Source organism: Cucurbita maxima, unplaced genomic scaffold (assembly GCF_002738345.1).
Source record: "Cucurbita maxima cultivar Rimu unplaced genomic scaffold, Cmax_1.0 Cma_Scf00115, whole genome shotgun sequence".
Lineage (NCBI taxonomy): Eukaryota > Viridiplantae > Streptophyta > Magnoliopsida > Cucurbitales > Cucurbitaceae > Cucurbita > Cucurbita maxima.
The window spans coordinates 185920-198585 of record NW_019272131.1 but is presented as its reverse complement, the minus strand read 5'-3'; the positions used below and the strand labels follow the sequence as shown (position 1 = coordinate 198585).

The window sequence follows — 12666 nt, the reverse complement described above, 5'->3', positions numbered from 1 at the left end:
CCATCATCCATGGCTTGCTCCCGCTTGGTTGTATCCTCCAACTGTGGGGTCTCATTAAGGGGTTCTCGTTCTCGTTCTCCTTCATCAGTCACCAACCGATAGTGTAAAGAAGATATACACCTATTTGGTACTTTGATAGCTCTGGATGATCTTTTTCAATACTTGCTCAGATGTCACTTTCTCTACTTCTGGTTCCTCAACAACAGTCACAGAAGTTTCTTGAGTATTCGCTACATCACTAGGTGAATCTTTCAGCAACTCAACCTCAACTCTCACTTGCTTCACCTTTGGTTCCTCAGCAACAGTCTCAAAAGTTTCTTGAGTATCTGCTACAATATCACTAGTTGAATATTTCAGCAACTCAACCTCAACTCTCAAAAGTTTCTTGAGTATCTGCTACAATATCACTAGTTGAATATTTCAGCAACTCAACCTCAACTCTCACTTGCTTCGTTGTCTCGGAACTTACTTGCTCCACGTCTGGTTCTTCAGCAACAGTCTCAGAAGTTTATTGAGTATATGCAATTCTGCAACTCAACCTCAACTCCCACTTGTTTTATTGTCTCGAACCTTTGTTCAATTCTCTAGTAGCCCTTGTGAAGCTAACTCATTTCTGTTGGCTCATAACACAGTTCTCACAAAAACTCATATCACAGTTCTCACTTACTTTTTTTTTTTCTTATTTTCTATTGAATTTGTTTTTTTTTTTTTTTTTTTTTGTGAATAATTATAGATTGATTTGGGTTGAACTTTTAATATCTTTATTTAAAGATTGTATGAGTAATTATAAATTGTGGATAAATAAAACTTTTTTTAGAAAATTAATTTTTTTAACAATCCAACAACTCAACCAGAAAATAAATTGTAGGCTGTGAACATTTTCTAGTTAGGTTGGTTTACAAATCCAACCAACTCGAACTTTTGAGTTGGATAAAAAAAAAATCCCTCAACTCAATCCAACGGACCATGTACACCCAAATGAAAAACATGAGACTCACCTTGTACAGACCATTTAGCTGGATGGCTAAGCTCCCTTCCCGATGAGGGGACTATTATGGACCTAGGAGGTTGCAGCTCAACCCTAAGTAAGATACCAAGTAGTCTTATAGAGCCATGTTTGAGGTAGCTCTTAGTAGGTCACTAGTCATTCACACCTCAACATAAGGAACTATTAGGGTTAAAATGAAATAGTGAACCAGAGCAGCCCCAAGAGGTTAAGACTAGAATTAGACGTTCGAGAGCCAATGAGAAGTCTATGTTTATCTGTTAAGCCTATAATGCGATGAGAGCTTATAAGTAGGTGATTTATTGAGTATATTTTTTATACTCATACTTGCTACGTTTTTCTTTTTCAGATGCTTGAGGCGTCGGGTCAAGAGGGCGTGTTTGAGAGATGTGGATTGCCAGAAAGGAAATCATGTCACTGGGCATGAGTCCAGTATTTCTTTTTTAATACAAATTTTCATATCTTTCGTTGCCAAACCTAGTCAATTATTTGAATCATTGTATTGAAATTTCCTTTTGAAATAACTTATTTCCTTTTTATGTCTTTTCAAATATTTTCTTTCTGAGTCATGACAACTACTCTCCTAATAAAATATTGAGTCACTGACAACTACTCTCATAATAAAATCTCATAATCATTGTACTGAGTCACTGGCTCATAATAAAATATTGAGTCGTGACAACTACTCTCATCCATGGCTCCACAGTTAAATATTGGGTTAAATATTGGATTGTGACAACTACTCTCATCCATGACTCTACAGTTAAATATTGATTGGGTCCAACCGTTGGGTTTATGTCTATGAGCCATTGTGAGAGGAATTCGGACGCTAGAGAGTTCGGTTAATGGGCTCCAATGCTTGACCACTTTATGGAGTGAAGAACACAAAAAAGAGTGCGGCGGCTGAAAAGGTTAAATAAATCTAGAAGCATGTTGAATATGAACAGTTGAGATACATGACAGATTCACATGATTAATGCATGTTTATACATCGATGAAAGGACTGAATTTAAATGTTCAAAACCCTTACCATATAATTAAGCAAATTGTACAGTTCCATGCACATATTTTTCATCCCTACAAGTGGGCCATCCCCTCTGTTTTTTCTTCAATAAATCAAGAGCTGCATACTTCACTCTGCATTTCTCCATTTCCGCCGCCATGGAAGCTCTGCACAAACCTTCCCAATTCCACATTGTTATGGTGCCAAGTCCAGGAATTGGCCATCTAATTCCCCTCCTCCAGTTCGCCAAACGCCTTGTCTCTCTTCCCGGCTTATCCGTCACCGTCGCCATTCCCTCCGACGCCCCTCCGACCAAACCCCAAAAAGCTCTCTTCACCAACCTCCCTTCCACCATCCAACCTCTCTTCCTCCCGCTCGTCTCCTTCCACGATCTCCCCAAACACACCAAAATCGAGACCATCATCGCTCTCTCTGTAACTCGCTCTCTTCCTTTCCTTCGCCACCTCTTCCAATCCCTCATCGGAAAAACCCATCTTGCTGCCCTCATCGTCGACCACTTCAGTACTGACGCCTTCGATGTCGCCATCGAATTCAACGTCCCTCGCTACCTTTTCTTCCCTCCCTCCGCCATGTCCCTTTCCTTCGCCTTTCAATTGCCCAGCCTCGACCAAATCGTCGCCGGCGAGTTCAGGGAGCATCCCGAGCTGATTCCGATTCCTGGGTGTATTCCGATTCATGGGAAAGATCTCTTGGAACCGGCTCAAGATAGGGAGGATGATGCGTACAAGCTATTACTCCATAACTGTAAGAGGTATAGATTGGCGGATGCTGTTTTTGTTAACAGCTTCCCTGAATTGGAGCCGGAAGCTATGAAAGCTCTGCTAGTGGAGGAAGCGGGGAAGCCCCCGGTTTATCCAGTGGGCCCGCTGGTGAGAAACGATTGCAGTGAAAACGGAAAGAGAGCGGAGTGTTTGAAATGGCTTGATGAGCAACCAAATGGGTCGGTTCTGTTTGTGTCGTTTGGGAGCGGTGGGACTCTGTCGAGTGCTCAAACCAACGAATTGGCGTTGGGATTGGAAATGAGCGAGCAGAGATTTCTATGGGTCGTAAGAAAGCCAAACGACGAGGCGGCTAACGCAACGTTTTTTGGCGACGAGAAGGAGAAGGAGAACGAAGCGTGGAGATTCTTGCCGGAGGGGTTTATGGAGAGGACTAAAAACAGGGGAATGGTGGTGTCATCGTGGGCGCCACAGGTTGAGGTGCTGAGGCATGAGTCCACCGGGGGGTTCTTGAGCCACTGCGGGTGGAACTCGACGCTGGAAGGCGTGGTGAATGGGGTTCCTCTGATTGCTTGGCCGCTGTATGCAGAACAGAGGATGAACGCCCATATGGTGACAGAGGACATCAAAGTTGGTTTGAGGCCGAAGAAGAAGGAGGGAAGTGGGATTGTGGAGAAGGAAGAGATTGCAGAAGTGGTGAAGTCGTTAATGGAAGGCGAAGAGGGGAAAAGGATTCGAGAGAAAATGAAGAATCTGAAAAATGCAGCGGAAAGAGGTGCGGGGGAAGATGGGTATTCATCCAAAGCAGTGTGTGAAATGGGTATGAAGTGGAAGAAGACGATGATGATCAGCAGTTCCCAGGAAGGGTATGAATTGGAAGAACATCAAGATCTGCAATAATAACAAGCTTTTGAATCTTGAATTGCGTCTGGGGGCATTGAATTTGTTCTCTTGAATCACAACTCCCTCACTTTCTACAATTTGAATAAATCAATAATGTGATGATAACAACAGAATTCACCCTCCTCTCTCCAAACATTATAGATTCAAATCTTTTTATTTTAAAGCTGCATAATTTTTTAATCTTATCTGTTAGTGAACTATATATATAAAAAAAAAAAAGTTCAATTATTAAGAGGACTAATGAATTGGTATGAACCAGACAAAAATAATAATAATAATAATAAAATAACGAAAAGAAAGCCATAAAACTACCACAAATAATTGAAGAAAGAGAAACATGTGAAACACAAATAATCGAAAAATACAAAAAAAAAAAAAAAAAACATTATTAATTTCTTACCTTTCCATAGTCTTTATCTAATTTGATAAATAATAATAATAATAATAATAATAATAATAATAATAACAATAATAATAATCCTTAAAAATAGAACGATTATGTGACTACCCACCAATGTAGTTATTATTATTGAACCAAATTAACTTTATCTTATCCTTCTAGTAAGATATTAGCAAGACACAGTGACATTAAATTATATTCATTTAAATATTTTACTAATTTTTTCTATTTATTAACAAAAAAAAATTCCAAAATCATTATGAAATTTACTTAAATAAATAAATTAAAGATTAATAACATTTCATATTTAAAAATTTTTAATTCTATAAAGAATTTAATTAACTTTAAACTTTCAATTTTGTGTCTAATAGATCTCTTTCGACTTTGAAAATGATTATTAGGTAATTTTTAATTTTGTATTACTAAAACGAAAATTCAATAAATAAAATATATTTAAATAACTCTTTTTTCTTAGCATTTTAAATAATATAGGGATATGACAAATTTCTCCCTATTCAATAGATATGTAGATATATGTCATATCTTTCTTTTTCAACGAGATGAAGACAAATAAGATATTATCTATTTTCTAGATATCGGTAAACAAAATATTACCCTCGTTCAAGCTTACAATTTTCTCATTTTGTCTTGCCCCTTCCGTTCCGCCGACCTTAAATTTCTACATATTCAGAGTCGCTATTAATGTCTTATGCTCATCATCTAAGAGAAATACAACTCTTAAAAGAAAACATCATCTATAGTATAAATATCGAAAATATTTAAAACATTTTCTTGTCTGAAAAATACAATCATGGCCTTACGTGTTTAAATACAAAATACTGAAATTTAGAGAAATTAAAAACAAATACAAAATAATTTAAAACGATGGAATGCAAAACAACATATTCTAACCTAAACAATGCATATACTTTTTCATAAATCTCTCTTATCCATAGCACTCCGGTATGTAACCTAACCTTAACGTTTCAGGAACGTATTTTACTCCTATCGATATATTTTGTTTTGTGCATCTTTCTCGTATCCTATCTCAAACATATCATTGAACACATCGTACCGTAATTATTATCATACAATTCACATATTAGTAACATATACATAACATATAAGAAACATATTGATCCACAGACCATTCACACATATCAATATATATGATACGTGCAGAACCATGAGGCACGTGTCAACATCAAATATAACCATGCTGATAGTAAAGTCACTTACCTGATTAGCTTAGGCTGGTGTCACCTATTTATCCTTAACAAAGTTAAGTCCTTTGCATACAAGTGAACCTATATGAACCATGCCATCAATTTCAATTTCAATTTTCTAAATTTACAATTGTCCATGTGTTGGACTTCATGCGAGCATTAGAGACTTGCGAGGAAAGTCTTGAAATGTTATGTATATATATAATGTTATTTTCACTACCTATCTTATGTTCTTTTTTTACTGTTGCAGAGAATGTATGGTTACAGACAAAATTTAATGGAGTTTTTTTTGCCGATATTTAAAGTTTTATTTTTAAATTCCGTTCCCCAAATCTTTCCTCAATTATTTACTTACTCAACTCTGTAATTATATATTTATTAATTTATTATTATACAAATTTTTTAAATGAAATAATAATTTTTATTTGTTTATTTGTTTTTCTTTCTTCCGATATTACTCTTCCTCTTTCTTCCGTTTAGTAAATAAAAGTGGGGAAGAATGGTTTTTATTTTTATTTATTTATTTATAATTATACAATTTTTTTAAATGAAATAATAATTTTTATTTGTTTATTTATTTATTTATTTTTGGCTATTACATTAATTTTTGTTTTTTTCCTTTTGTTTTTTCTTTTCTCTTTTCATTATTCCTCAACTTATTCCCAAATTTCATTATTGTTTTCTTTTTATAATTTGTTTTTTTTTTTTGGATTATTTGTGTTTCATATCGTTTTCTTTCTTCAATTATTTGTGTTTTGTCAATAGTTTTATGGTATTCTAGTAATAAATTAAAGTAAATGTATCTGATATTGGAAGAGATAAATTAATTATATTTGATTTTTTAAATCTAATATTTATAATTAATTATTCTATTTGATTAATGTAATTATGAGTAGAAGTTTATGTAATTTTGTTTAATTTATTTATTTGAAGATAATTATTAACTTTGATTATTGAATAACTCAAAAGCTTAAAATTTAAGGCATATTATTACGAATATATATTAATTTTAATAATTGTACTTAATAAAAATTAATTATTTGAAATTGACTAATCTAATAAAATTATTGAAAGTTAAAAAAAAAAAAAGCAAATATAAATATATTACATATTTATATAATTTTGATTATAAGATATCTCAATTGGGACACTTTTATATCCTTAATTGAATTGAAAAAGTTTTTTTTTTTATTATTTCTTTTTTTTGTCTAATTGACCAGTGGCATTTTTATAGGTACTAGTCACATATCAATGTTTTTTCTTTAAAATAATTTTATTTATTTATTTATTTATTTTAAGTTAATAATAGATAGCGAGAATTCCAACATTTAATCTAGTATATTATATGTCCTGTAATATGATACAAACTCAAAAAAAACATTTCTCCGAACTTGATAGGTCACTCGGTTTCTTTCTCCTCAAACCAAACTAAAAATTAAGCATCTTTTAAAATCTAGTTCATGTTAAATTATTATTCCTTTTAATAATTTAATATACACACGTTTTTTTATAGTTCAGATAAGGTTAAAAGATTATAATATATTTTTTAATTAAATAAACATGTAAAATTAGAAAGATTTGAATTATATTCTTTTTTAACCGTAAGCTTAGGTTGAAAAGTGAGATGGGAATTGAATGGGATGATAGAGTGGATGGAGAGATGAGAATTGAAGTGCTGACGTCATAAAGAGTTATGGATTACATCAGCAAATGATGTCATCAAATAATATTCGTGCTGTAATAGAATGAAATTCCAAGTCAGCAGAAGATGAAAGATGGTGGAATTTTCAAGGCTGTTTCCGCGTTGTCCACATAGGAAAATAATAAAAAAAATAAAAAAAAAACAAACAAATATTGATGGCTTTTGAAATGGTCACCACTTTCCTCTCTCTCTCTCTCTCTCTTCAATTGTCAAAGTACAAANCAGCAAATGATGTCATCAAATAATATTCGTGCTGTAATAGAATGAAATTCCAAGTCAGCAGAAGATGAAAGATGGTGGAATTTTCAAGGCTGTTTCCGCGTTGTCCACATAGGAAAATAATAAAAAAAATAAAAAAAAAACAAACAAATATTGATGGCTTTTGAAATGGTCACCACTTTCCTCTCTCTCTCTCTCTCTCTTCAAAAACAAACAAATATTGATGGCTTTTGAAATGGTCACCACTTTCCTCTCTCTCTCTCTCTCTCTTCAATTGTCAAAGTACAAATAGTTTAAATTTTGGTCCAAATTCCTAGTTTTTTCTTACGTAATCTACTGAAGCAGAGCTAATATTACAATTTTTAAAAAGGTCCAAATTCCTAGTTTTTTCTTACGTAATCTACTGAAGCAGAGCTAATATTACAATTTTTAAAAAAGTAAATGTCGGAGTATAAATATATTTATGTGAATGTTTAGTTATCATAATCACGCTCTTGCAAGGGGACAATGATTGTATAACAGTTGTCATAATCCAATGAACAAGTCAGCCGTGTGAAATTTGGACTTTGCAAATAATATCAATATATGCTCGAGCCTTTAAGTCAATAATAAGAACTTTGGTAGCATAGAAGTGAGAGAGAAGTGACAACTAGTCACGTTTTCTATAGTTTATCTGGAAGGATTTTAGCTATAACATGTGTAGACATGATTTTAGTAATAGATGGTGCGTAAAAGAAATTTGAAATGGATTTTAGCTATAACATGTGTAGACATGATTTTAGTAATAGATGGTGCGTAAAAGAAATTTGAAATGGGCATGTGAGCATGGATAACATGTCCTAGATAAACATGACTGAGACATCCGACATATGGTCACCGTAAACCCACCTAGGAAGTTTCTTTTTTGTGTTTGTGACCTTACGAGACATCCGACATATGGTCACCGTAAACCCACCTAGGAAGTTTCTTTTTTGTGTTTGTGACCTTACAATTTGATTAGAGCATACTTATTTTGATTAAAGTTAAGGGGGGCTACTCGGTTTCTTCCCCGTACGAGTTAGGCCTTTTTTTAGTCTCTCTTTTTGTTTGTTGGAGAGCTTCTTACACGTCGTTTTTCTCTCTCTTAAATTTACGACCATCTTTAAAATCCCTTCCCTTCAAACCCATTTCCCCCATCTCTTCAACTCTCTCAAAGTTTGGAGCTTTATTCACTTTTGCTCATTTGGGTTCTTAGAAATTGGGATTTCGGAGTGACCCATTTAGCCAGACATCACCTTTTTTTTGCTCATTTGGGTTCTTAGAAATTGGGATTTCGGAGTGACCCATTTAGCCAGACATCACCTTTTTGTTGTTCTTCTGTGGATTTTCCCCAATTTTAAACCCTTGAATGACCATATTCTTCTTACATTCTTCTTTCAAGCTTGCAATTTTCTGGGTTTTGACTCATCCCAACTACAGAGCCGCCGCCGCCATTCTTAATGGAACACAAGAGTTTGATCACCGAGTTGACTCAGGGGAAGGAGATGGCGATTCAACTCAAAACCCATCTTCCTTCTCCTCCTCCTCACCGAGTTGACTCAGGGGAAGGAGATGGCGATTCAACTCAAAACCCATCTTCCTTCTCCTCCTCCTCCTGGTTCTTCTCCACAAGCTCTCATTTTCTTGACGGAAATGATTCAGTCTTCTTTCGAGAGTGCACTTTTGCTTCTGAATTGGAACCCTAAAGATCCATCCGAAGAAGAAGAAGAACCCACCAAGAACAAGAGGAAAAACAGCAGCAGAGATGTGCTGCTCAAGAGGAGAAGAAGAAGAAGAACCCACCAAGAACAAGAGGAAAAACAGCAGCAGAGATGTGCTGCTCAAGAGGAGGTAACTAATTTTGAGCTTCTTTTTCCAGTTCTTTTCCTCTGTTTTTCATTTGGATTTGGTTTTGCAGAAAGTTGCTGCCTAAATGGACTGAGGAAGTTAAGGTTGGCAGTGGCTCTGCCGCTGAAGGCCCACTCAATGATGGCCATAGTTGGAGAAAATATGGCCAAAAAGATATCCATGGCGCTAACTTTCCAAGGTGAATATCATAAGTTCATCGTTCTTCCACTAAAAAACAGGACAATTGTTTCTAATAATCAAATTTTTGCAGATGCTATTATAGATGCACTCATCGGAATGTACGAGGATGTTTGGCCACAAAACAAGTTCAGAAATCCGACAACGATCCCAACATTTTCGAGGTGACATACAGAGGACAGCACACATGCAACCAATCCGCAAATTTGGGATTGATTTCCGTTTCAAATCGGAACGAAATCCCAGAAGAAACCCATCAAAATCAACAAAACCCAAACTCTGAAATTCTCTTCAATTTCGGAGAACAACAGCATTTCGGTCTCAAAAAATCAACAAAACCCAAACTCTGAAATTCTCTTCAATTTCGGAGAACAACAGCATTTCGGTCTCAAAACAGAGGATTTTGACGATGTTTTTCCGCCGTTTTGCTTCGGATCGGAAACTGTCGATGAAAATGTGTTCTTAGAACAGATGATGGAGCCGGGTTTTGTTGCGGACGGCAACTGGTCTGCGGCGGCTGTGTCGTCGGCGACGTCGGAAACGGCCTGGGATTTAAGCGGTTACGGCGGAGAAATTCAGGGGGTTCAGTCGTCGGAGCAATCGAACATGACGGAGATGGTTTCGGCGACAACTTCAGTGACAAATTCGCCGATTGGTAATGGGGATTGGGATTTGTCGCTTGATAAGATTGATTTTGACCAGTTTTTCCACTTTGACCGTCTGGATTTCATCTCTTGAAAGTTCTTGCATTTTGTACCAATTTTTCTTCATTATTATGATTATTATTATATTTTTCATGAAGGATAATTTTCTCTCCCTGTAAAAATAATTTTGAGAATGATTATTGGTCGTCACTTTGTTATTATTATTATTTTTTTGGCTAACAAATTATTATTACCATATACTTTGATCGGTCGATGGACGAGATATTCTAATATGTTTTGGTCCAAATCTTTCAAGTTCAAGAAATTTGTCACGATGTGGTTAATAATTTTAAGTCCGTCATTAAATATATAAAAGCACATCGAATTTTGATTATAAATCACTCCTTATTTGATTCATGATTTATGAAATAGGTAAGTGAAGGACGATTAAAAGAACTCTACAAGTGGATTCTTAGAATTAAGTGTAAGGATGGTGACTGAATTGAAAAACATAAGACTCGTCTTGTAAGGATGATGATTGAATAGAAATAAGACTTGTCTTGTCGCTAAACTAAACGCTAAACGATTCACAACATGAAGGAATAGATTTTCAAAACACGCTTCCACATGCAATGGAAGACTCATCCTAACTATAGTGGTAGGCTTTAAACACAACTTTTAATAGTATTTTAAAAATACTCTTCTAACTTTTAATAACCATTCAAGAATAAGTTTTAATTTAAAAAAAAATCATCTATACTTTTTTATTAATTTAAAAAATTAAAAAAATTTAGTTAGTACCATGTTTAAAAAATATGGGTAGCATTAACATCTTTTACCTTTGTATAAAAAAATTTAAAATAATTTTACCGAAAAGTGTATATATCTTATGGATTGTCTCCAAGTTTATTAATATTACTTTTGAAATAAAATAAGATGGTTTCGATCCAAAACTAATCATATGAATATTTTTTATTTTTATTTTTTAAGTTTAAGGGTGTTTTTAAGATTTCGAAGTATTATTAGAACTTTTGAAAATTTATAGGCATTTTTAAGATGGGGTGGTAGAAAAGTATTTTTATTAATTTATTAAAAAATTAATAACGATTAATAAAATGGAAATATGTGGACTAGGTCTTCTAATATTTAAATAATAGAGAAAATTTATGTAAATATTAATGAAAACAATTTAAGAAAGAATAAAAGAATAAATGTTTTATATCAAATCTCTTCTTAATTCAATAATTAATCATTGGGTTTATGGAATAAATAAATAAATAGGATACATTACATTAATATTTTAAAAAAATGACAAAATAAATTATTTGGCTCTACGCCACGAGTCTGAGTACTTGGCAACATGACGTGTTCTCTCTTTCCTCAATAAATAATTAATAAATAGGATACTACTTGGCAACATGACGTGTTCTCCCTTTCCTCAATAAATAAAAAATAACACGTGTCTGTCTAGAAATGTTTTTTAAAAGGGTCTAATTGGAAGGATTTAAAAATAAATAAATAAATAATAAATAATGTCCTAATGCGACAAAAATTTAATAATTAGTTATTTTATATATATATATATATATATATTTTTTAGATTTGAATTTATTGAATTTTTTATATTAAAGTTTGATGTCATTTTAGTTATTAATAATAATGCACCATGAATATGTATGATTTTTTTTAAAAAAATAATTAAAAAAAAAAAAAACAACTCATCTTGAAAAGAGAATTTTATTAGGGTAAACACGAGACAACATTCTCTTATTATTACATGATTCACTTAATTCCCAATCTTCGTCTTCTTCAACTTCAGAGCTATTTCAGAGAGTGCTTTGGAAGAACATCCATCTTCTCCCAGAGCTCTTTCTGCTTCATTCTTCAGATACTTCACTTTCTCACGAACCCTTTTCCCCTCTTCACCTTCCATTAACGACTTCACCACTTCTGCAACCTCTTCCTTCTCCACAATCCCTCTTTCCTCCTTCTTCTTCGGCCTCAAAGCAATTTTAATGCCCTCTGTCAGCATATGGGCGTTCATCCTCTGTTCTGCATACGCCGGCCAAGCAATCAGAGGCACCCCGTTCACCACAGCCTCCAGAGTTGAGTTCCACCCGCAGTGGCTCAAGAACCCCCCGGTGGACTCATGCCTCAGCACCTCAACCTGTGGCGCCCACAATGGCACCACCATTCCCCTGTTTTTAGTCCTTTCTATAAACCCCTCCGGCAGGAATCTCAACACCTCCTTTTCATTCTGGTCGTTAAACAACGTCGTAGTAGCCGTCTCGTCTTTCGGTTTTCTAACGACCCATATGAATCTCTTGTTGGTTTTCACAGAATTTCGGTGAGAGGAAATTGAGAAAATGCGTAACAAAAAGGAGAGAGAAAAATAACTCTGACTGCGTTCAGGTTGTTTTATTTGTTCAGAACAAACTCCTATTTAAAGTAAAAAAGAATTCTAAAATTGGCTGGAGAGTGGCCAACTAAATCTGTGCCACTCCCTTCTAAAACTCTGGTGATCCATTCGACGTGATTTGTCGAATGGTCAAACTCACGATTTTCTGAAATCGTGTGAATAAGAAAAACGGTAAAACTCAGGTTTTATCTAACAATCTCCTCCTAAAACCTGTAGTATATCTACCTTACTATTTGAACTCCGATCTTTGAGCGTAGTTCTTCAAATTTCACCCGCGCCAGGGACTTGGTGAAGATGTCTCCAAGTTGTTCCTCTGTTCGGATGTAATCAATTTTGATGA

At 34.4% G+C, this 12666-nt stretch overlaps 2 protein-coding genes and 1 pseudogene across 2 annotated transcripts; 2 read left to right on the top strand and 1 right to left on the bottom strand.

Annotated features, from left to right (window-relative positions):
* Window positions 1-2056: 2056 nt before the first annotated feature.
* On the top strand, window positions 2057-3808 carry LOC111473343 (hydroquinone glucosyltransferase-like). Its single transcript, XM_023118892.1, has one exon. The coding sequence runs from the start codon at window positions 2168-2170 to the stop codon at window positions 3647-3649; it is 1482 nt and encodes a 493-aa protein (XP_022974660.1). The 5' UTR covers window positions 2057-2167; the 3' UTR covers window positions 3650-3808.
* A 4684-nt stretch (window positions 3809-8492) lies between these two features.
* LOC111473324 (probable WRKY transcription factor 46) lies at window positions 8493-10070 on the top strand. Its single transcript, XM_023118876.1, has 6 exons — window positions 8493-8758; window positions 8790-8947; window positions 9000-9068; window positions 9136-9264; window positions 9337-9590; window positions 9652-10070. Exons 1-6 carry the CDS (start codon window positions 8678-8680, stop codon window positions 9999-10001), a joined length of 1041 nt encoding a protein of 346 aa, XP_022974644.1. The 5' UTR covers window positions 8493-8677; the 3' UTR covers window positions 10002-10070.
* A 1587-nt stretch (window positions 10071-11657) lies between these two features.
* The window catches only part of LOC111473322, a 2426-nt pseudogene continuing 1417 nt past the window's right edge, over window positions 11658-12666 (bottom strand).